The sequence below is a fragment of the Asterias rubens genome, chromosome 12, assembly GCF_902459465.1.
Source record: "Asterias rubens chromosome 12, eAstRub1.3, whole genome shotgun sequence".
Lineage (NCBI taxonomy): Eukaryota > Metazoa > Echinodermata > Asteroidea > Forcipulatida > Asteriidae > Asterias > Asterias rubens.
Window position 1 is genome coordinate 7,211,822 of NC_047073.1, and position 23,706 is coordinate 7,235,527.

At 39.9% G+C, this 23,706-nt stretch overlaps 1 protein-coding gene across 3 annotated transcripts in view; it reads left to right on the top strand.

Moving 5' to 3' along the window:
• The window catches only part of LOC117297450, a 64,330-nt gene that overhangs the window by 12,740 nt on the left and 27,884 nt on the right, over positions 1–23,706 (top strand). For 2 of the 3 annotated variants that reach the window (XM_033780491.1, XM_033780493.1), the window contains exons 8-18: positions 1,656–1,739; positions 2,839–2,990; positions 5,613–5,795; positions 6,287–6,524; positions 9,719–9,900; positions 11,279–11,371; positions 13,179–13,400; positions 14,666–14,784; positions 15,405–15,539; positions 16,336–16,444; positions 18,590–18,710. In XM_033780491.1, coding sequence (XP_033636382.1) covers positions 1,656–1,739; positions 2,839–2,990; positions 5,613–5,795; positions 6,287–6,524; positions 9,719–9,900; positions 11,279–11,371; positions 13,179–13,400; positions 14,666–14,784; positions 15,405–15,539; positions 16,336–16,444; positions 18,590–18,710 — 1,638 coding nt within the window. Of the gene's footprint in view, positions 1–1,655; positions 1,740–2,838; positions 2,991–5,612; positions 5,796–6,286; positions 6,525–9,718; positions 9,901–11,278; positions 11,372–13,178; positions 13,401–14,665; positions 14,785–15,404; positions 15,540–15,616; positions 15,669–16,335; positions 16,445–18,589; positions 18,711–23,706 lie in introns of all 3 variants that reach the window. The other variant, XM_033780492.1, reaches the window with a different exon arrangement.

The window sequence follows — 23,706 nt, forward strand, 5'->3', positions numbered from 1 at the left end:
CTAGAGCAGTGTCATACTAACTAGACTTTAATAGATTAACTCTGGGTACTCATTTCATTTCATGTCTCAAAAATAACCCACCGTACCTACAGCAAGTGTGCTTTTGCTGTGGTGCCATAATCCATCGTACCTACAGCAAGTGTGCCTTTGCTGTGGTGCCATAACCCATCGTACCTACAGCAAGTGTGCTTTTGCTGTGGTGCCATAACCCATCGTACCTACAGCAAGTGTGCTTTTGCTGTGGTGCCATAACCCATCGTACCTACAGCAAGTGTGCTTTTGCTGTGGTGCCATAACCCATCGTACCTACAGCAAGTGTGCTTTTGCTGTGGTGCCATAACCCATCGTACCTACAGCAAGGGTGCTTTTGCTGTGGTGCCATAACCCATCGTACCTACAGCAAGTGTGCTTTTGCTGTGGTGCCATAACCCACCGTACCTACAGCAAGTGTGCTTTTGCTGTGGTGCCATAACCCATCGTACCTACAGCAAGTGTGCTTTTGCTGTGGTGCCATAACCCACCGTACCTACAGCAAGTGTGCTTTTGCTGTGGTGCCATAACCCATCGTACCTACAGCAAGGGTGCTTTTGCTGTGGTGCCATAACCCATCGTACCTACAGCAAGTGTGCTTTTGCTGTGGTGCCATAACCCATCGTACCTACAGCAAGTGTGCTTTTGCTGTGGTGCCATAACCCATCGTACCTACAGCAAGTGTGCTTTTGCTGTGGTGCCATAACCCATCGTACCTACAGCAAGTGTGCTTTTGCTGTGGTGCCATAACCCATCGTACCTACAGCAAGTGTGCTTTTGCTGTGGTGCCATAACCCACCGTACCTACAGCAAGTGTGCTTTTGCTGTGGTGCCATAACCCACCGTACCTACAGCAAGTGTGCTTTTGCTGTGGTGCCATAACCCACCGTACCTACAGCAAGTGTGCTTTTGCTGTGGTGCCATAACCCACCGTACCTACAGCAAGTGTGCTTTTGCTGTGGTGCCATAACCCACCGTACCTACAGCAAGTGTGCTTTTGCTGTGGTGCTCTCTGCATGCTTCAAATACAAACTTACATTTTCTCCATGGAAGTGCCCCTTACCAGAGAAAAAGTGCTGTGCCCCTTCAAGAGCGAAGTTCAAGACCTGACGTTTAATGTATTTCATTCTGGTTGTGAAGCCAAGGAATCTCAGAAGACCTGGCGTTTAATGTATTTCATTCTGGTTGTGAAGCCAATGAATCTCAGAAATGTAATCACTGTACCAGCCAAGAACCCAGTCGAGAGAAGACATACAAGGAAGTGTCAGCTTTAGACATGTTAGATGTGGGAGACAAGTAACAATAACAGAAACTGAGTTTCTTTTGGAATGATTCTAACAATATTTCATTGTTGACTATCACTGTTGGCAGATTTTGTTTGCATAAATGAAAGCATAACATTTCTTAAATCTATACACAAATAACTATTTAACATTCAAATCACAATGTTCATGTCCAAAAATCAGACCAATCATCTTTAACACTACTGCAGAACATTTCTTCTCTTGGACTTATAGTCTTACATGTAAAACAATAATGTAACAAATATCAAGATGGTAGCATCATGTTGAAAGCCAACTGTGTATTTTCATTTGTAAATTAATTTCTCTTGATTTTGTGTATAGTGGTGACACGATGGGTTGATGCTACATATGCAAAGAGTGTTCCATTTTCTGTGCTGTTCTGGTGGAAGGAAGTTAATGTCAAAGGTTAGTTTGGGTCTTTTGTTTTTTTTCTTTTTTTCCCCCAAATAAGCCATTTGCGTGTTAGATTTAAATAGTGTGTGATACAATGAGGTGATTGATCACAAGTTAAAACTTTAATTTGAATTCCTTAGACTATTGAGACAGTTGCTATGTCACATGATTCAGGGCAATAGTGGTTAGTGTCTTGCTTAAGGACACAAGTGTCAATACCAGGACTTGAACCTGAACTCTGTTGATCAGAAACACCAGAGCTTGAGTCTGGTGCTCTTGTCCACTCAGCCACAATACCCTGTGGTGAACTTTGTAAATTGTATACACCTTCCTGGACAGCAAGATTGGTTGTACAGTACATGTAGTTCCAACTATGTCACTAACAGGACTTGGCAAGAGGTCTGGGGGTTAGCTGCCAGATTTTGTATGTCAGGGTGTCACAGCCAAGCAGATTATATTACTGTATATTCAAATTCTAGTGGTGTAATTATCAGGGTATGGGTTTGAATCTCCGTTATGACACTTGTGTCTTTGAGTGAGACACTGCACTGTTATAGCTTCTCTTCACCCAGGGATAGATGGGTACCTGCAGACTGGGGCTTGATACTCCCCAGGGAGCTGAGAAAGATTACAGTAATGTTATTGGTCCAATGACCAGGGTGCATGTAAAGTGTGTTTATACGTTATTGTAAAATGTGCTAGATACATGTAAAAACTAATATTGAAATTGCCCAAAAAACTCTTGTTTATAAACTTGTTTTGACAAAAGTACAAACTTTTTCAAAAAGTCAATAATGGACTGGCGTTTTGACCCTAGCAGTATCTTTCTCGAAGGCTAAATGACAACAAAACGTACACACATCAACATGTAGTCATGGTAGTGTACATACATATATGTAAATGACTGCTGATGTTACACTTATCTTGTGCTATGTTGTCATTTAGCCTTTGAGAAAGATTCTGCTAGAGTCGAATCGTCAGGCCATTATCTTTTGTTTTTGCATTTATTGCATAGGTCCTTTTGCAACAGCTAATTCTGTTTTGCCATTAAGTTTTTGTAAAACTCTTAAAGTAGGCACTACTTCTCATTTTGTTACTTTGATTGTTTCAGGTTTAGTTTTACAACAGAAAGTGTTTCCAAACATCACCCCAACGCCCTGGGCTGTAGCGTCTGTCTTGGAGCAAAGCGATGTTGCAATTTACAATGGTGATGGGGAGGAGCTTCAGTACTCGCCATGGGCTGGAAAAGATGATCATGATCAGGTAAGGGGTGTTGTCAAGTTTAATCCAGGAATTCAAGGAAAGGTCGTTGAATAACTGTGTTAACACTAACTAAAAGAGGTTTGTGGTAACAGAGAGAAGACGATCAGAACATAAGAATTGGCTCATTTGAGTCGTCAACCACCATTTCCTTTTAGAACTAGCCTTGCTCAAGGCAGTCGAATTACTCACTCCAAAAAAAGACCGCTGCTGTATAAAAAAGCACCCGTATTCACTGTTGCGTAAAATGTGTGTAACCACATCGCACGACACGATGCCCCCGTACACTATCCACATGCGTCGGCCGTCAGGCCGACAGCCTTGTAGGGTCTGTGTTGAAGCCACTGACCTCATTACTATAATAAGCGAAGAGTTCCAACGGTCAACTCATTACCATAATGCCCGCGAAAGACGAGACATGTTTACATCACACCACCACCACGGACGCTCAGCGAGCATGATAGGGTCCAAAGGTCGTGATAAGGGAAGTGCGTGATTGGACGTCAAAATGAATAATTCATTTGCTTCACATCCTGTGTTGTCTGATAGGTCTTACGAAAGATATACATATTCATGAGCTGCATACAGCATATCCAAGAGCCCCCCATTTTTTTCCAATAGTGGACATTTTTTCATGAAACACATTAAACCCGGAAGTTACAGACCCGACAAGGCTGTCGGCCTGACAGCCTCCGCATGCGGTTAGTGGTACGAGTGCGGATGGCTTGTGTGCACAGTAGTCGTACGATGTGACAGTGTGTATACGGGTTGGTCGTGCGGTGTGATTACACGCACCACGCACAGGGTATACGGGTGGGTTTACAGCGGCGTCTTTTCGGAGCGAATAATGCGACTGCCTTGAGCAAGGCTATTCCCTTCTTTCTTTTGTAGGGTCATTTGAAGAATGGTAGGGCAGATTTCTGAGTGAGAAATGATTTGCGTTGGCGGAGAAGATCGGAATGGAAGGGTTGGGAGTATTTTTTGATAAATAATTTGGGATAACAACATTTAAGTAGTCTGGCTCTCTTAATTATAAGTTTCAAATCCTACTTAATGTTAAATTTGCTCCAGGGTTTCTGTCGGACTGCATTTCTGTTTTTTGTACTCCCTGAAAGGCACACAGTTCCTCTAATGCACGAAATACATGCCCCATGCCAATGCACCTGACTATGCGCATTGGGGTTTGACTGGCTGATTCAATGTAGTATAATCAAACTTTCAGTATCCTCCCTAACCCGTGGAAGAGAAGCACTGAAAAACACTAACCCAAAATTTACTTCTCTAAACACACTTGTTCAAAACTATTGAGCAATCGCAGGGTGATTGTAATGGAGGTGAGTATAGAGCATGTCAAAATGCAAGTTTTTGTTGTCGCAATCCACTTATAGGAACATTACAGAATTGGTATGAAAAAAAAATCATAAAGATCACAAATTCACATAAAACTTACATGGTCAAATGATGGTGATAGTTGAAAACATCCGTTGAAATATTTCTGTCTGAAATATCATATTTGATGAGAAATAAATAATTCAACTTTGCGTTTGGAGTTTACCGCACAGTGAGCATTTTATTCATTTTTATTTTGGCATCGATGCAATGCAAAATTTGTAATCGTTTTTTCACTATTTTGTCGTGACTCAGATGACCGATCGATCTCAAACTTCTCAGGTTTGTCAGTTTATGTGTATGGTGGATTACATAAAGTGCTTACACTGCCAGCAACTGTTTTGTTAGCAAAAACCAATTCTGTAATATTCCTTTAATGAATCATGTTTTTACTTGCCCACTTCAAACTGCCAACAGTCAGGCATGTCACACTATTAAACATTATATAACTGACATACAGATCCTTGTCATTTGATTGGTGGAACTTACTTCACGTGACATTCACTGTTACTCCCACCCGCACCGACGATCAAAAAGACCTATTCGCCCATGGGGAATAGCATTTCCCATTCAACAGTTAAGATTATCTTTGTTCCCAATGTTTTTGAGCAGTACACTGCCGCCGCGCCGCTGCTAAAACAAAGGAGCACCTGTGCAAAAGGTTGTGATCCGATTTGTGCATTGTTGCCGCTACGCGGCGCTATATGATTTTTGGTTGTCAGTAATTTGTGTGATTTTTCATAATGTTATACTTTTAAAATACATCAAATGACATGGATCTATATGTCAGTTATATAAAACAAATATTGAGTGGCTTTAATTCGTGGAATGGAAGGAATCTTATCACAAGGTAAAATTTTGACTGTTCCATTTCACGAGGCGAAGCCTCGTGAAATGGAACAGTCCAAATTTTACCTTGCGATAAGATTCCTCCCATTCCACTCTGAGCCACTCAATATTTGTATACTATGAGAGGGGCCAGCTGCTCCTTGATTTGTTGTTTTTGTTTGGATGGAGAACTGTGACAATATACACGTAAGCGCATAGAGTGGATCAAACACAAGACTAATTAAATGTCCAATACTTGGATATTTTAAAGTCATACAGCCATGGTTTTATAAGCGAGCAAGGCATTCTTTGAAGGAAACTGCATTTTGAAATTGTATACCACTGGGAAAGAGGTTGGCTTCCACCATGCTATAATTATTTTTAAATAAACCATTCTTTTCATTTCAGATTTCCTATGGCTTTACTTCTTACACTCCACAGTCGTGTACTACAAGCGCCAATATGTCTCTAGGACTATCAGATATAGACACAGATGTAGACATCTGTAGTCCAAGTAATTTGCCTAAGAGTAAAAGCACCAACGTCAAGTCAAGAAAACCTCTAAAGGGAAACACCTCTTGGATTAAAAAGGTATCTGCAAAACTTAATTCAAAAACGTGATATTGGTATGGTGATGGCTTTGTATCAGGACCCACTTTCATAGAGTTGCAGAAGCACAAAATCTGTTTAAGCATGGCAAAATTATGCTTAACAGTGTGAAATTACTAGCCAATAAAACATGTCACATGTTCAATCTGTGACTAGTATCCTGCTAAATTTTCTTTACAGCAAAAGCAAATGTGTTGAGCAATATAAAACCTAACCACCTTGGATAAGACTTGCCATTCTTTCCAAGGTTTTAAAGATGGGACTTTGAAATGATACACTTTTTCGTAATTATCAATTAAAAACTCAGGCCCCAACCTCAAGGTTTTCAAAAACTAAAAACACTTCTGTCGTTGATGGCGCGCATCAAATTGACAATGCTTTGGCGTCATGTCTGGGAGTTTGCTGTAAAGGTGAAAGGCAGTGGGGAAGGAAACCACTGAGTCAACCTGATCTCCCTTTATTGTTTTGATTAGAGCTCCAGTGCAGCCTCTGCAAAGCCCAATATCGCAGGTGTTGATAAAGTAACTGACTCAAAATGGTCAAGCATCATCGAGCGTTCTGATGTAGAACAAACTCCTCTGCGTCTCAATGCTCCCTGGAGACAAGATGTCGCTTCCACAACGTTGGTGGTTTTCATCCAGAACGATTGTAGCAACTGTCTTCGGAAGATGGCCATGTTTGGCATACTGGCAAAGTCTGTCAAGATGATTGGTAGGTTAAGGCTTGTATGTTAAAGTTGTTGAAAAGTAACTGCCAACAGTTTTAACCGTTCAAAGGTTATATTAAGTTTTTATATAGCGCTTGTTCACTCCCAAAGGGCGTCCCAAAGCGCTTCAAATTATTACCCCTGGTCACTGGGCCTTAAATAATTCCTTAAACCATCTCAGCTCCCTGGGGAGTACACAGCTTAGTGCAACAAATGCGCTACTCGGCTAAACTAATCACAAGAACCATCTTTGCCCTCACAGGTACCCATTTACCTCTGGGTGGAGAGAAGCAATTATAGTTAAGTGTCTTGCTCAAGGACACAAGTGACACGACCGGGGTTTGCTCAACAGAATCAGCTGAGTTTGAATTCGGTGCTCTTATCCGCTCGACCACGAAACCCCTTCTTTTACTAAGAAGGCAGTTGATATGCAGTAGAAATTGATCGTAAAACATGGTTTATAATTGCAAAATTTCTCATGCCACAAATGTTAAATATCGCGTACCAGATTGTATGTGTCACGTAAATTGCTTTGCAATCGCTTTTGCATGAAATGTGAATCAGGCTTAAAGCCATTGGACACTTTATGTAAACAGTATTGTCCAACGGCCCACACTTCGTATATCACAACTTATATATCAAATAACAAACCTGTGAAAATTTAGGCTCAATCAGTCATCCTAGTCGGGAGAAAATAACGGGAAACCCAACCTTGTTTCCGCCTGTTTCGCCGTATCATGACATGTGTTTAAAGTAATTTTGTCATCGAGAATCGATAATTGTTTTAATGTTTTCTCTAAAAGTAAAGCATTTCATGGAATAATATTTCAAGAGAAGTCTTTCACCATTACCTTCTGTAAACCCTGTAAGTTATTTGTCAATCTGTGAACTTTTATTTTTGTTTCTATTCCGAAAGTGAATAATGGCTTTAAAGCCATTGGACCCTTTCGGTTCAGAACAACAAAAAAAAGTTCACAGATTTACAAATTACTTACAGGGTTCACAGAAGGCAATGGTGAAAGACTTCTCTTGAAATATTATTCCATGAAATGCTTTACTTTTTGAGAAAACAGTAAAACAATATAAATTCTTGTTAACGAGAATTACGGATTTATTTTAAACACATGTCATGACACGGCGAAACTCGCAGAAACAAGGGTGGGTTTTTCCGTTGTTTTCTCCCGACTCCGATGACCGATTGAGCCTAAATTTTCACAGGTTTGTTATTTGATATAGAAGTTGTGGTACACAAAGTGTGGGCCTTGGACAACAGTGTTTACCGAAAGGGTCCAATGGCTCTAAGGTGCACGGTCCATTTAGGGCCGGTTCGGCAACCATCACACGATTGTCAAACGATTACAGTAGCAAACGGTTCAGCAGCGGTTGTGAGACGATTGGGGGATAGGTTCTTCAAACGCTTCAGTGCGCTGAGCTTGTCTGGTCGTCCGGAGTCCGAACAAAGGGGCTATAATTGGATTATTGTCCATTGTGTTGGGATTATAGCATTGACTGTTGGGTTGTGGACTATGAATATGAATTTAAAAACTAAAATGTTCTAACGCTTTATTTTTGCGCTGTGTTTTTTTCCATTTCTAAAATACTCGTCAAAAGATACCACACATACTTTTTTTAATCGTGAAAAACAATGAAGTATAACCTGACATTCTACTTTACCTCTTGTTGTCATGTATTTGCTGGTTGGCTTTGCCTAGCGCTTGCAACGTCAATATACCTCACATGGGTACATCATGTACATGTATACATGCATTGGAGCGTTCGAGACGAACTCAATTTTTGGTTGGTTGTGACCAACTAAGAATGTTTCCCAACTAATGTGTATGTTTTTAATAAACGTATGACAGGTTGTTGAATTTGGGTGTGATCTGTAAATAGGATTGTAATCAGTACGTCGTCATCAGAAGGTTTAATTTTGAAGAATTTTAATTTTAAACAAACTGTTGGCATTGAAGAAGAAATACCATTGCAGTAATAAAAAGACTGCAATAAAAAATACCTAATGTATGTGTGTGTACTTGTTTGTTTTATGCTTAATTGGAATAAATTAACGGATCTTATTATCAGAACATTTTGTTGGTAAATAAATGATGGCGCTGTCCAATTCAGTGACATTTTGAGACTGTTGACTTGAAACCATAGGTTTGCAAACCATAAATATTTGCAAGGTGTAACTATTAAGAACAACTAATTGAATGAAAAGTTAAAGAACTGACTGAGTTAATTTATTGAAATAACTGGTTTAACTTACGATCCGACTAATAACCCTCCCAACCAACAATCAGGGCGGGCATGACTACTGGTACAAGAACTGCTCAAAAATAATGTAATGAACCCGAGGTACACATCAGATAACAAACATCCAATTGAATAAGATTATATAGTCTAGATAATATGTGACCAAACGTTCGTCAAAACAAACAAAATGGGAAATTTCCATTTCCCCCAATTTTCCCAGCGGATCGCGGTAGAAAATCGTTCACCGCGATCCGTTACCAATTATCAATTGAAACAGCCTTGTTTATTTAATAAATATTTTTATGATTTCCGTTCGGGTCTACCTCTCAAAATCAAGAATCCCGATTTTTTCGACTTGAATTACACAACACGATGTTCAAAGCCGTGTTTTGCCCCCAAAAATACGTTCATTCATGATGCTAAGAAAAAGCTACTACCTGGCTGCACACCACACCAGTCCAAAACCAAACCATTGTTACCAGTACTCCTGGCAGTGGAGGATTAGTTGGATTAGCGAGGGATTAGCGGTGGAAGTGTCAGTGATAGCCTGGTGTTGGCGAACTCTTTTGTTAGTTGTAAACCACAGTCAAGTGCCAACTCTTTTGTGTTTCACCTGAGTAAGTCTTTCTATATTCTCTGGAAACATTGCATCCCGAAACTCAACCGATTGACCCTCTGTAAAATAATCGTTTGCGGCAATCGTGTGATGGTTGCCGAACCGGCCCTAAATGGACCGCGCGCCTAAGGCATATTTAATTCTTGAATAACTGTCATGACTGTATTATTGTGACCCACATGTCATTCTAGGAATCTTAAAAGAAAGGTTAATTTTTTGGAACTTGAACTTTCAAACTTAAACAAGTGTAATTTGTTTAAATTGGTAAGTATATTGTGCACGATGTTAAAGGATACCCGACTGACATGTTTTTCCGGCATTAATTACTAGATGGCGGATCAATGTACATCATGAACTGTACGTCGGACCCCACAATCTGTTCTCAACTACACGTTATTGGCTTCCCCACCTTGATAGCCTTCAGAGGGTATGGTGAGATAGGGAGTGAGCACTGCGTGACACCAGGCCAGGCTACTCAGCTGATACGTATGGACTATCATGGAGTTCTAGAGGTAAGGTTAGATTGGTGCCCTACCTACTTGTATATCCATGTCAGCTTAATCTGTGGGTGCGTTAGATTAGCTTTCGTGTGTCGACCCCGCGGTGCTCATTCGAGCCCCTGACAAGAACTAATCGAACGATCACTCACCCTCTCGTGGTGAAGTCGTGCACCTCGGTCCAGCCAAAGTGATCCGTTCCACAAGCAGGGCACTTGGGGCTGACCTGGGTGAGCCCCTAGAATGACATCAAAGCTATTCGAATGAACCAGGGGCTGATCGGGGTCGACCCAGGGAAGCTAATCGAACTGACCCAGAATAAACAGTCTCTTGGTGTAGTATTCAATGGATTTCATTGGTTGGGTAGGGGAAACTGTGATATGCACTGAAGTCTGACATGTAAATATTTTTAGTTTGAAAGACAAGGATTAGTGTCTGTATGGTTGTTGCTAGAAAAACTAAGTTTGTATTGCATGCTTTTATTAGAAAATCAAGCAGTGTCATTCAGGACTATAGTCTGAAGGGTAAATCCACAATACTACTTTAAACAAGTACTGAGAAGTACATGCTTCAAAACTCAACAAATGACAGAATTGGAAAGGATTCATACATTTATATAACTCAAAGTCAACATTTGAACGCACTTTTATCTTATCAACGGAAGTGTCGTGGCCGAGCGGTTAAGAGCACCGAATTCAAACTCGGGTGTTTCTGATCAGCAGAGTGTGGTTTTGAATTCCCAGGCATGACACTTGTTTCCTTAAGCAAGACACTTCACCATTGCTTCATCCTTCGGATGGGACGTTAAGCTGTTGGTCCCATGTGTTATGTAAGGCATGTAAAGAACCCAGTGCACTTATCGAAAAGAGAAAGGGATTTGCCTGGTTCAGTCGGCAGCAAAATGTAATAACATGTTGCTTTCAGAATTAGGTCTCATTTCAAAACATAGTCCCACATCTGCAGGAAATACTGTATGTTACAGCGCCATGTTACATGTGAGCTATATACATGTAAGAAGCCACAATTAATATTAAAGATATTCCACAGTTATTATGCAGTTCAATTGAGAATCACAAGATTGCCGGACTTGTCTTGTTGTCAGTTTACTGTCCCAGTGACAATAAAATCACTGGCCTCTGGTCGGCAGTCCATTGTCAATTTCGAACATCTCATGTTTAACCATCTGACAATCCAACATATGTACACATAAACTGTAACTACGTTGCAGTGGTAAACTGCAGTGTACATACAACACTGTGCTTTGATGCTGGGTTTGACATGTTTGAGAGTGCTGAGTGCAAGACGTTGTGAAAATTCAGCACAAACAATGAGCACACATGTGATGGAGTGAACTTTGTTGATTGGGTAATGAGCTTAATTTATTCATTTTCAGGAGAAGTTGATAATGGAGTGGTTCTCAGAAATCTCAGTACCAGCTGTGACTCGGTTACCAAACAGACAAACGTTCAGACAATCCGAATACCAGGTAATTATTCATAATTCATAAATACCTCAGACAGTTTCTCTACTCCTATTGGTGGAGAGCGCGTCATGTGGGGGTGTTGATAATGACCAATGTTTATAACCGGCTGGCTTCCGCGTGTCAGGCGTGCAAGATTATCACACGGAACGCAACTCATAGCTATTAGTAACAGCGCGTAACCTACTTCTAAGCGCCGGCTCGTAATCTATTTCTAAGGGCGCGCGCGTACACACACGCAACAGACTCTTCACAAAGTTTTTGAAAAAAATATTTCAAACCTCGAATTTTTAACTGTCAAAGTGTCTGTAATTGTATTTTTGTAACGTTTTTTAACAAAAGGGCATTTATGAATGGGAATAAAAAAGTAGTGACTCATTCTTAAACATCCGGTTAAAACCTTGCAGAGTCTTTGCCATGCGCTCAAAACCTGCGCCTTCGGCTCGGGCCCTTATCACACGGCAACTCGACCCTTAAAAGCCGTGTAAGAACTCGTTGCTACACTTTTATTCCCTTATTGTTGTGAGTCTAATTCTAAACATGATTGTTTCTTTTTGAAACTAGAAAATTATCAACATTTTCAGGGGGTGCCAATATACAAAGCTAGTGAAAAAAGACAAAGATATTGACAAAATATGGAGACTGCCAACGATAGGGCTTGATGGTTTAGTGGGTAGAGTGCTGGCACGTTAATACGAAGGTTGAAGGTTCAAATTCACCTCATGTAAATTTTCTCAACCAAAATTGACCATGTCAGTTTTGCTTAATGTTATAGGAAAAAGTATGTGGAGCCTAGAAATACCTTAATGGAACCCTGTGATATCTCATTGAGTTTCGAAACCTTGACTATATCATATCTATCCATTGTGGTGTGTCATGGCTGAACGGTGTACTCCATTGGCCTCAAATCGTGATGGTTGATTCAAGAGAGTGTGGATTCAAATCGTGGTTATAATTTTGGTGTCCTTGAGCATAATGTGATAGGTGTTAACTATCTCTTTACCAGGGTGTATATCGATGGGAACCTGACAGAGCTGAGACAGTATTGTGTTGGGATAAACCCATTATATGCTTCCCCATGGAGTTGAGAAAGTTAGAGGAGGGGTCTAAAAGTATTTCTCATGAGATAGTAATATTCTTTTTTGTTTTACCCATATACACTGATGTGGGTTAGCACTGTATAGATGGGTTGCAATACGTGTTATTGACCGTTATCTTTGATCTATTTTACACGCGGAGTGCATGCGACAGTCACGCGCAGCGCGTACACACGTGCACTTTTCACATGTAAAATACATCAAAGATGGCGGTCAATGACACGTATTGCAACCCGTCTATACACTGATGTGGGTTAGCACTGTATAGATGGGTTGCAATACCTGTCATTGGCCGCCATCTTTGATGTATTTTACACGTGAAAAGTGCACGCGTGTAGGCTGTGCGCGTAACTGTTGTGCCATTTTCACGTGTAAAATACATCAAAGATGGCGGTCAATGACGCGTATTGCAACCCATCTATGTATACTCAGTACTTTCCCAAGCTCTGTGAAAAAAAAATCACAGGCATATTACTTGGTTGGGATTCAAACCCAGGACTTTTGTAAATTTAGAGCAGTGTTTTACCAACGAGACCACCGAGATTGCCCAGTAGCTAGAGGCAGTTCAAATTCTATATTTTAGCAGGGGGTACCGCAACGATTTAATGAGATATTGTAAAGCGCCTTGATCTTGCTGCTAGGGTCATGAGGGTATGTGCGCTATATAAGAACCACTTATTATTATTAAAAAGTATTTTTTGTTTTATTCCTCGCAGAAAGATGACGTAGTTCTTCTGGCCACCATGTATCCTCTGTCTCTAGCTGGTAAATACCTACCTACCCTGTCTAGCACCAGTCACTGGTACCCGTTAGAGTGTTACCAGGTAGCCTGTGAGCGTCTGTATGGACGAGCGAACTGTCTGGCCGTCCTTACTGAGAATCTGGAACGTAGAGATGTTGAGAAAAGTAGACAGCAATTGCAAATGGTGGTTACCCAGGTAACAGTTTTGTTTGTTTTCTTTCCAAATAGGTGGTTGAAAGGCACTGGACACTATTATTACTGGTTATTGAAATAATTGTTAGCATAAGTTATGTACTTATTAAGAAATAGGTCAGTTCTAGCTCAAGTATTAATAGACCTCAGCCTTAAAACTTTTTAGGCATCTGAAAGCACACAAGTTTGTGATTTTTTTTCCATTTTCTCTTGCTACCTTGATGACCAATTGAGTCTAAATTGTCACAGATTTGTTATTTTATGCATATGTGATACACCAAGTGAGAATATTGGTCTTTGACAATTTACCAAAAAGGAAGATGATGCTCCTGTAATGACTATAAAAAGGTAATGACTATAACAAACTTACTTGGTAAAAAGCACTGTAGCTGTTGTTAGAAGAAACTATTTTTAGAAAGTATTCCCTTTTGAGGTAACGTGGCTTGGAGAATTTTTCACCCAAACATGCCATATGCACTCGAAATTGAAAAATCATGCATGAATTGTTTCTCAGATTTCTGAGGGTGTTTTCTGATTTTGACAAAAGTTGCACTTGAAAGGTATCAAACACAGTGGCATACAAGGTGTCATTTGCTTTTATATTTATGTGGAAGTGTCAGGGCCGAGCGGTTAAGAGCAGAGAATTCAAACTCTGGTGTTTCTGATCAGCAGAGTGTGGGTTTCAAATCCCCGGCCGTGACACTTGTGTCCTTAAGCAAGACACTTAACCACTGCTTCGTCCTTCGGATGGGAAGTAAAGCCGTTGGTCCCATGTGTTGTGTAACGCATGTAAAAGAACCCAGTGTACTTATCGAAAAGAGAAGGGGTTCGCCCCTTCGGTGTTCCTGGCTGGGGCTGCTGTATGTGCCGTAGCACCTTGTAAACCCTTATAGGGTGCTAAATAATTTGGTCTCAGAATTCATCACTGAAATAATCTTTCTTTTATATACTCAGAGCCTTGAGTACCTTGTTTGGTAGATACATGCGCTATATAAGACTTTGTTATTATATTGAGTTATCCCCAATATTGCAGTTGGATATGCAGATAAGCCTTCAATGATGACTTTTTTTCCAATCTGTCAAATTGTTTCATTAATATTGTCAGACAGCAAGTATTTCTCTGAAATTAGTACTATTGCTGGACAAAAATATGCATTTTACTAAACATGTAAAATGCATGTAGAGAGATGATGTTTCAAGCTCTCCCTGACTTGATTTTTATTTTTCATTTTATGACTTTGTTGATATTTTTTCTCTTTATTCGTTTAGATTGAAATGTTTCGTAAAGATGGGATCCAGTCTGTAGTCTTTAGCCTGGGTAGAAATCTAATGGCCACATTACAAGACGAGTCCCACTCACAGATACACGCTTTCCACTCACCACATAGGTTAGTCATCAAAATATTAACTATCATTCATAAACACCGTGGAGAGTTTACTCACTCCTCTACCGTTGGTGACTAAAGTCGACTGCAATCATAACCCCTCTTCTTTATCATTGGCAACTTTAGTTGACCAAGATTTAGGCACAATAATAGGCATTCAAGCCTAAGTGCAAAGGCCATTTGAAATAAAGCTGTAGGCTTGTCCATCTTATTCACCCTCCATACCCAAGCTTACCATCACTTGGAAGTGAAAGATGGGATCTTTCCAATGATGGTAAACTGTAATGAGGTTGCTGTTTGCAATCTCTTTAAAATGGAGTGGAAAGATCCGAAAAACCAAAAGTGTTTGAGTTAATACAGATCACATTGTGAAAAGAAAGACAAAAAACTAAGACATTTGTCAGCCAATGTCAATGATTGTTTTGATAATGTGAAAGGGAATTTATTAAGCGAGACAATATTAATTGCTTTGAATAAAGCTTTCTGTTGTATAAGAATGTTTGCTTCAATGTTTGAATGGTCAAACTATTCGGTCACCCATGGTTGTTTATTTCAAAACAATGCAGTAAGAAGGTTAACAAGAAAGTTTTTTTTTTTAATTCGCTTCTCTTTTCTACATGTAGGTATAATTTGAAAGAGGGTCAACATTGTGAGGATGATGTTGCTAGTTGCACTGATCTCATTGTGGAGTTTGTACAAGACCATGGTAGACTCCCAGTAACACATCTCACATTGACTGGGTTCCATACCCATAGTGGGTGAGTAGATATAGGTGCCTGGGTGTTATGGGATTAGGGTTGCACTGATCTCATTGTGGAGTTTGTACAAGACCATGGTAGACTCCCAGTAACACATCTCACATTGACTGGGTTCCATACCCATAGTGGGTAAGTAGATAAAGGTGCCTGGGTGTCATGGGATTAGGGTTGCACTGATCTCATTGTGGAGTTTGTACAGGACCATAGTAGACTCCCAGTAACACATCTTACATTGACTGGGTTCCATACCCATAGTGGGTGAGTAGATAAAGGTGCCTGGGTGTCATGGGATTAGGGTTGCACTGATCTCATTGTGGAGTTTGTACAAGACCATGGTAAACACCCAGTAACAATCTCACATTGACTGGGTTCCATACCCATAGTGGGTAAGTAGATAAAGGTGCCTGGGTGTCATGGGATTAGGGTTGCACTGATCTCATTGTGGAGTTTGTACAAGACCATGGTAAACACCCAGTAACACATCTCACATTGACTGGGTTCCATACCCATAGTGGGTGAGTAGATAAAGGTGCCTGGGTGTTATGGGATTAGGGTTGCACTGATCTCATTGTGGAGTTTGTACAAGACCATGGTAGAATCCCAGTGGGTTCGAATCCCACTGGGTTTGAATCCCACCCGAGTAATATGCCTGTGATTTGTTCATAGAACTCGGGGGAAGTACTGAGTATACAGTGCTAACACACGTCAGTGTGTTAGGGTAAAAACCAAAATGAATATAATATTCTTTTTCCCGATGCAAATTTAACGTCTATTTTCTTCTTCTTTTTCCCACCAGAGCTAAGTTTGGTGAGCACCACGAGAACTCAATCTTTGAGCATGATCTACCTGTGCTGATAGCTTTAGCGAACAAAGGACATTTGATGGATGGAGCACAGTTCATTGAAGTAAGTTACAGGCCTGTATGCTTCATTTTTGAAAGTGCAAGGTCACCAAGGCATTTTCTCCTTGGTAATATCAAAGTCTTATATACCGCACGTATCTACCAAACAAGGTACTCAAGGCGCCGAGTATAATACAAACTTTCAGAAAGATATGGTAATGCAGTGATGAATTCACAAGGGCACCCTATCCGGAAATTGTAAATTTCTACTGGAGCAATTCAGGGGCTCCAAGGCAACAACCATGGGGCATGGGAGCAATCGCCTTCATTGCCACCGTAAATTATCAGGCCTGATGTTATTAATGGTTGATTGTCTCCCAACATGGGAGGGGGAGGGTAGGGAAAGTTGGAGGAAACATACTCGGCAGAAAATCGTAGAAGAATTTTTGCCAGTACGCTACAGATCCCCAATATGAGCATGCAAGTTGACTAAAACTACAAGTAGAACTGGTGATTTGTTTACAGGTTTCCTCAGGCTTGTGAGCTATATACAGTGACTAAAGACACTGGACACTATTGGTAACTGTCAAAGACCAGTCTTCCCACTTGGTGTATCTCAACACATGCATAAAATAAACCTGTGAAAATTTGAGCTCAATTGGTCGTCGAAGTTGCAAGATAATAATGAAAGAAAAAACACCCTTGTCAACCGAAGCTGTGTGGTTTCAGATGCTTGATTTTGAGACCTCAAAATCTAATTCTGATGTCTTGAAATAAAATTCATGGAAATTTACTTCTTTCTCGAAAACTACGTTGCTTCAGAGGGAGCCGTTTCTCACAAAGTTTTATACTAGGTTACTCGTTACCAAGTGTGGTTTTATGCTAATAATAATTTTGAGTAATTACAAGCAGTGTCCACTGCCTGTAAGGTCCCTTATGAGGCATCCCTGGTTTCATTACCAAAAATGTATTAAAGTAATACCATTGGCTCAGTGCTATAAGGTTGTCACTTGCAATTTCATGTGTGTAAATTTGAAGGAAAACAAATAACACAAACTTAATTTGTTTTCCCGGAAGATAGAAAACACTTTGGAGATCAATTAACTCCAGATCAATTAACTCCAGGAGCTAAAAAATATGCAATAAGCTATTTGATGAAATCCATACAAACTGCACTAATGACCTTATAGTCCTAAGCCGACTGCATACGGTACAATGTATGCGTCACCTTGACATTCCAAAATGGACTTTTCAATCTGTATCTGTATTGGTCTCCGTACAAACACCTGATGAGGTTGTCGTCGTACGTCGGGTAAGGGTCTAAACGCAACGCAGCTTGACAAACCATTAGTTGTTGTAATGCGCTTTTTCTGTCGCTTGGTGGATGTTGATAGAGTCTAGTGCAGCCTTAAATGACTTAAGGTCAGGTGCTCTACGGATGTCTCGGGGAAGTAGATTCCACTCTGGCAAGGTCCTGGGGTATAACGAGAACTGGTAACAGTCTTTGTGGGCACGGATTTGTTTATATGTATACTGGCTACTATAGATGATTTTGTGGTTGTACCGGTGCATGAGTTGATATATTCCTTTATATTGTTAGGTGTTAAACCATGTGTTTCTTTGTAGATGGATGTTAAACGAGACTTAGTCCTTCTGTCCCGGAGTGATTCCCAGTTGAGGTTTCCTAGGATTGCAGTAATGCTGGACTCACGGTTGTAAAATCTGAACTGTGAATCTGGCAGCCCGATTTTGGACCTGTTCAAGTTTCTTTGTTCTGTGTCGAAGTGGGGATCCCAGATAGTAGAGCCATACTCGAGCAGTGGTCTGACTAGCGTTTTGTATGCTATGGATTTCACATTACTATTACAGTAGTAGATGTTCCTCTTTAGGAGCCCTAACATCCTGTTGGCCTTGGAGCTTATTTGACTAATATGTGTTGACCATTTCAGATCGTGGCTGAGATCAATTCCTAGGTATGGGTGATGTTTAACTTCTGCAAGGTTTGAGTTGCCAATATGGTAGCTAGACACAATTGGTTTCAATTCAATAGAACATTTATTTCCACATTTGCACATGTAGGCATCATCCTAAAAGCCAAGGCTTGTGGTGGATGTGCCCGTTACAACAATACAAAACAAAACAGGATAAACAGCACTAAGTTGAAGAATAAAGAAACATATTTAATTGTCACTTCGACTCCATGTTGCAGGCCCTGACATCAGCTGCCTACGAGTTATACAATAAGATGGTGTTTGTGTCCATCAACACGGATGAGTTCCCCAAGTGGGCGTCTCGTTTTGTGCCTCTCGGTTACCGCCAAAAAGTTCTTGGTAAGCTCCTCCCTTGCTCTCACTTCAACTTAATTTTTGTAATGGGAGACTTTTGAATGCTAGGTGGCAGCAGACTTACTAGGTAAATTTCCATTGTATAGGTTCATGTCGTTTTGATCATGCTCACATTTCCAAGGATTAATTGACCTGGTAAGTCTGCTGCTACCTAGAGTTCCCAAACATCTCCCATTTCTTCTTTGACTGTTGACTGGTAGACTTGGCCCCTGTCTTTATCCGCAAGGATAAAGACAGGTACCTGCTATTCAGATCCAGTGATTCCATTGGATACAATTATATCATTGGATATACCTTCACAGTGACATGAGCTTTCCATAGATGCCCAAACAGTACACTCCTTTTTCGTCCGCCATGGAATTTGACTGCGTATCTCTAAGTGAAATGAATGTTGGTCATAGGTGCATGTACACGCCGACTGGAGGCCGGTCCCTGGCGTTATTCACGAGCCTCGAAGTGTGACCTCAGATGTTCAGGCTAGTTGCCTGGTCCCCTGTCTTTATCCGCTGGCACAGTTGTTACAGACTTGATGATTTTGCTGGACACAATGATTTTATTCGATAACGTGCAGTGACGTAAGCTTTCCTTTTCTGTGTTATGATTGGTCCCCTCCGAAGTGACTTGTTTGTTAGCTACACAATCAGCAGGAACTTTTGTTATCGTCTACTGATGCGCATGTGTACAACGTATGCAATGTTGTAATGTGTGTACCTGGCATGTACACTACTAATCTCTGCATTGTGAATGGATGCGAAGCAACTGGCAGAATCCTGCTAGTTGCTCATGGCCGGTATATGGCATTATTCACAAGCCTCAAAATGTGACATCCGATGAGCAGGCTATATCAGCTGCAAATTAATTTTGGTGAATTGTTGTCCCTCTATGTCCCCTCTCCTAGTCCCCTTCCCTTTCAACCTTCTTACGCAAGAAGTAAAACTACATGTACATGTATGTTACATCAGCAAGGGTTTTTTGGTCAGATTTTCAGTAGTTACTCTAAGGTGAAAATGTTTATTAAGTACATGTATGTTCTAAATCATCATGCCATGCTGTCCTGTCAGGGAAATTGACACATCTTCATGTAGTTCCCTTTAAAAAAAAAAAAAAAAAAAGTATTTCTCTGTATCATAAAAAGCACATCCAATCATCAGGTATTAATCAAAATATTTGAAACAGGTTTTGAGAAAGAGGAAGTATAAAGTGTTTCTTGAATGTCGAGAGAGGCACAGTGAGGTGGCCAGCCCTCTTATTGAGAAGGACAAGCATTCACCAAAATGCAATAAAAGAGCAAAATCCATATGATCGTAAATATAAAGTGATTGATTCAACTAACACTTACAATACAACTTTAATAAAAAAAATAGTTTTACAGACAAAATAATACTCAACAAGAGTACCCCTCAAAAAGAGTATCCCTCCCAAATAAATAGTATTTGGAGCTTGACCAGAGCCACAACTATTGAGAAATATTTAGTGATAATAATGTGCTTTCTCTTGCTCATTAATATCAATTGTAGACTTCTTGTCAAACAACACTTGATGCGAAAAACAAATAAACAACACTACGTATGTCGAATGTGGCTATTTCGAGGAGTGCTCAACTTACCAAACCTATCTCACATATTTAGATTGGATCCTGTGATTGATTAGATAGTTTTAGCAAAGTCATACTTACCCTTACCCAGAGATGCAATAATTCTCTTCTAATTCTGGAAACAAACATTTACATGTAAGCCCTTTTCAACTTGGCACGGTGTCGTCAGTGATAACGTAACCCATAAGCTAATTATGATTTAAGATTATATTATTATGGCAACAAAGATAGCATTTCCTAAATAGACTTAAATGATTATCGGAGTGCAGTTCAGCAAAAGCTGGTCTTTAGTTCCACAGAGGCTCTACATGCACTGGCTTACTTCTCTTTTGTATTCCATAACACGTATGTTTCATTTGTGTTCTTGAAATATCAGAAGTTCTTTAGAGGACGTCGTCACAGACGTTGCTCAGTGGATTGTTTGTTTTGTTAAAGGCAGTGGACACTATTGGTAGTTACTCAAAATATTTGTTTGCATAAAAACTTTACTTGGTAACGTGTAATGGGGAGCTGTTAATGGTATAAAACATTGTGAGAAACGGCTCCCTCTGAAGTAAAGTAGTTTTTCGGTATTTTTTCTTCCATTATTATCTCGCCACTTCGACAACCAATTGAGTTCAAATTTTCACATGTTTGTTATTTTGTGCATACATGTACGTTGAAATACACCAAGTGAGAATTCTGGTCTTCGACAATAACCAATAGTGTCCAGTGCTTTTAATTGTTTGTTTCCATTGTTCGGCATGTTGAGTGACTCGTTGAAGTTGCTTTGTTCCAATACCAACCATCCCCTGGTCATGAGAGAGTTGCTGTTGGTTAGGTTGGCATGAGTGCTCGACCTCTATGATAGGGTTTTGTAGGTTGGGTCTTCTTGTCCATGAGTATTGACAGAGGAGTGTCTCCCCTAGTTGCGTGTCCGATCAGTTGTGAACATTGCTTTTGTAGTGTTATTGATGCTGGTGGGACATTAAAGGTGGATGGCAACTTAATTGATTGGTTTTTGTATACAATGTGTATGTAATGCTGACTTAACGCCACAGTGTTTCAATAAAGATCCAGTAAAACTCACTAAAAGTCAAATTGAATCTTTCAGATGAATTCAAAGTCTACTTGTTGAGAAAACAGCAAAAAAATGCTATGGTATTTCCACATCCATGTTTAGTCTGGTGACCGCGGGTACCAACCTTATTTTGTGCCGCTGCATTTGTGAATGGACATTAACCCCCATAAATCGTGAGAAACGCTTCATGCATGAGTCAAAAGTTTTGGGAATCCTTTCTCAAAATAGTTTATACTATCAACAGCTGCGGTGCTTCTCACCAAGTAAGTTTTTATGGTTTTGGAGTATTTACCAATCTATCAGTCTATAGACCAATCCGACGCGCACCGGGTGCGCAAGTGTTGAGCACCGCGCGCCATTTGCTGCGGTGTCTTCAGTGCCTAGTTTATTACAAAAAAGACGCCGCAGTTGTTAATTTTTCAATAAAGGGTGCTACCAATTTTGTTTAAACGAACACACTTCAGTGGGCATTTTTAATTCAGAAGCAGCAACGATCAACCTCTTCTACGATCAAACTCATAAACTTGTCTCAAAAAGAATTTTTCTTTGTTCAAGCAACTTGAGCACTGTCAATCAGTGCTGTATGTAATAATACTCCAAGTCAGGTTCTGCCCTTAACATTTTCAGTGGCTAGCTAAAAGTATGCTTTCCTTCTCTAAGGTCATATACAATTAGAGTAATTTGTTTGATTCATATCCGAAAGACACTTCGATAAAAATACATCACAAATTCCCTGTGCCATCTTTACACCTTACATGTAATTAGTGAGCTTTTGGTTCACCTATTTGTCAATGAGCTGACCTTAGGTTGTTACTCATGATGTTTCATTATCTCTAATTACCTTAATTTAACCAGTATTTGATCAAGCCGTTACATCTGTTGACATCAGTGGGTAAGGTCGGCACTCAGTACATGGATGCGCTGATTTTAATAAACCATCTCCTATGGAGAGACAAGATAAGTACCCCACAGGGGCAAACTGCACTGACATTTGTAACATTTTTTTTTCTCGATGGGGTCCATCTGATAAGCCAAATGGAAAGGTTACTGGGGACTTTAAAATAACTTTCTAGTCAGAAGTAAATGACTTCAAGGCACTAGACACCTTTGGTTAGTGTATCCCAACATTTGAGCATAAAATTACAAATCTATGAACATTTGGACTCAATTGGTCATTGAAGTTCCAAGAGAATAATGAAAGAAAAAACAGCCTTGATGCACAATAACTTGTGGGCTTTCAGATGCATAACAAAAGACTTCAGGGCTGAGGTCTTTTATTATTTGAGATGAGAAACTACCTCTTTCTCAAAACTATGTACTTCTGAGGGAGCCGTTTCTCACAATGTTTTACATTATCAGCAGCTCTCCATTTCTCGTAAATAAGTAAGTTTTTATGCTAGCAATTATTTTGAGTATTTACAAATAGTGTTGTTTTCACCAAACTCGTCCTAACTTAGGATTAATCTTAAGATTTAGGACGAGTTAAGTTCCGTATCCATCGATGTTACGACACATTGAACCCATCCTAAGCTAGGACGAGTTACCCATCCTTCTTTTTAGTGTTTCGTGAAATCGGCTGCAGGGACTTTAAGTTTGTGACAAGCTCCGCCAGGGATACCCTTCACGTCAGCTTTAGCGTGATAGAAACCATGTCCATGACACACATCATGGGTCATGTTGGTTCTGATTGCATTGGATGGTCTTGCCACATCTTATGCCATCAATTGCACTGAGCAGACCCATTGATCAGGGTGATGTAGTTCCACAAGGCCCCCTCCCCTGCCTCAATTATAAATAAAATATTCATGAATTGTGAAAAATAAAAAGCTTCTTTGGTTGGAAGTGGATAAGTTAGACTTAAATGTAATCCTCAGCAGACTGTGCGAGTTGTGAGGAGATCGAAAATGGGAAAACAACTAAGAGGAAAGAATTAATTGTCTATGAAATAAAATATATTAAAAAATTGTGAAAATGAAAAGCTGCTTTTGTTGAAGTGGAAGATTGAAATGTAGTTCTCAAGCGTGTTGGAAACAACCCAAAGGGTTGAACTAATTGTATATGAAATCAAATATTCTTTTAAAAATTCTATTTGTACAAAATTGTTGAGAATATAAATACCTTAATAGCAATTTGTTGTATATAAACAGTTTCAGTTTTTATAAAATACAAACAATTTATTAAAGTTAACATTAAAACAAATTAAAAACTTAGTAGGACTCCAGGATGCTTTTTTTTTTAGAAACCCCATTAGCCAATCATGACCATGCCTGAATTTGTGCAACCATTACATAGGTTTAATGATATCATGAACTAAAGTTAGGCAAAAT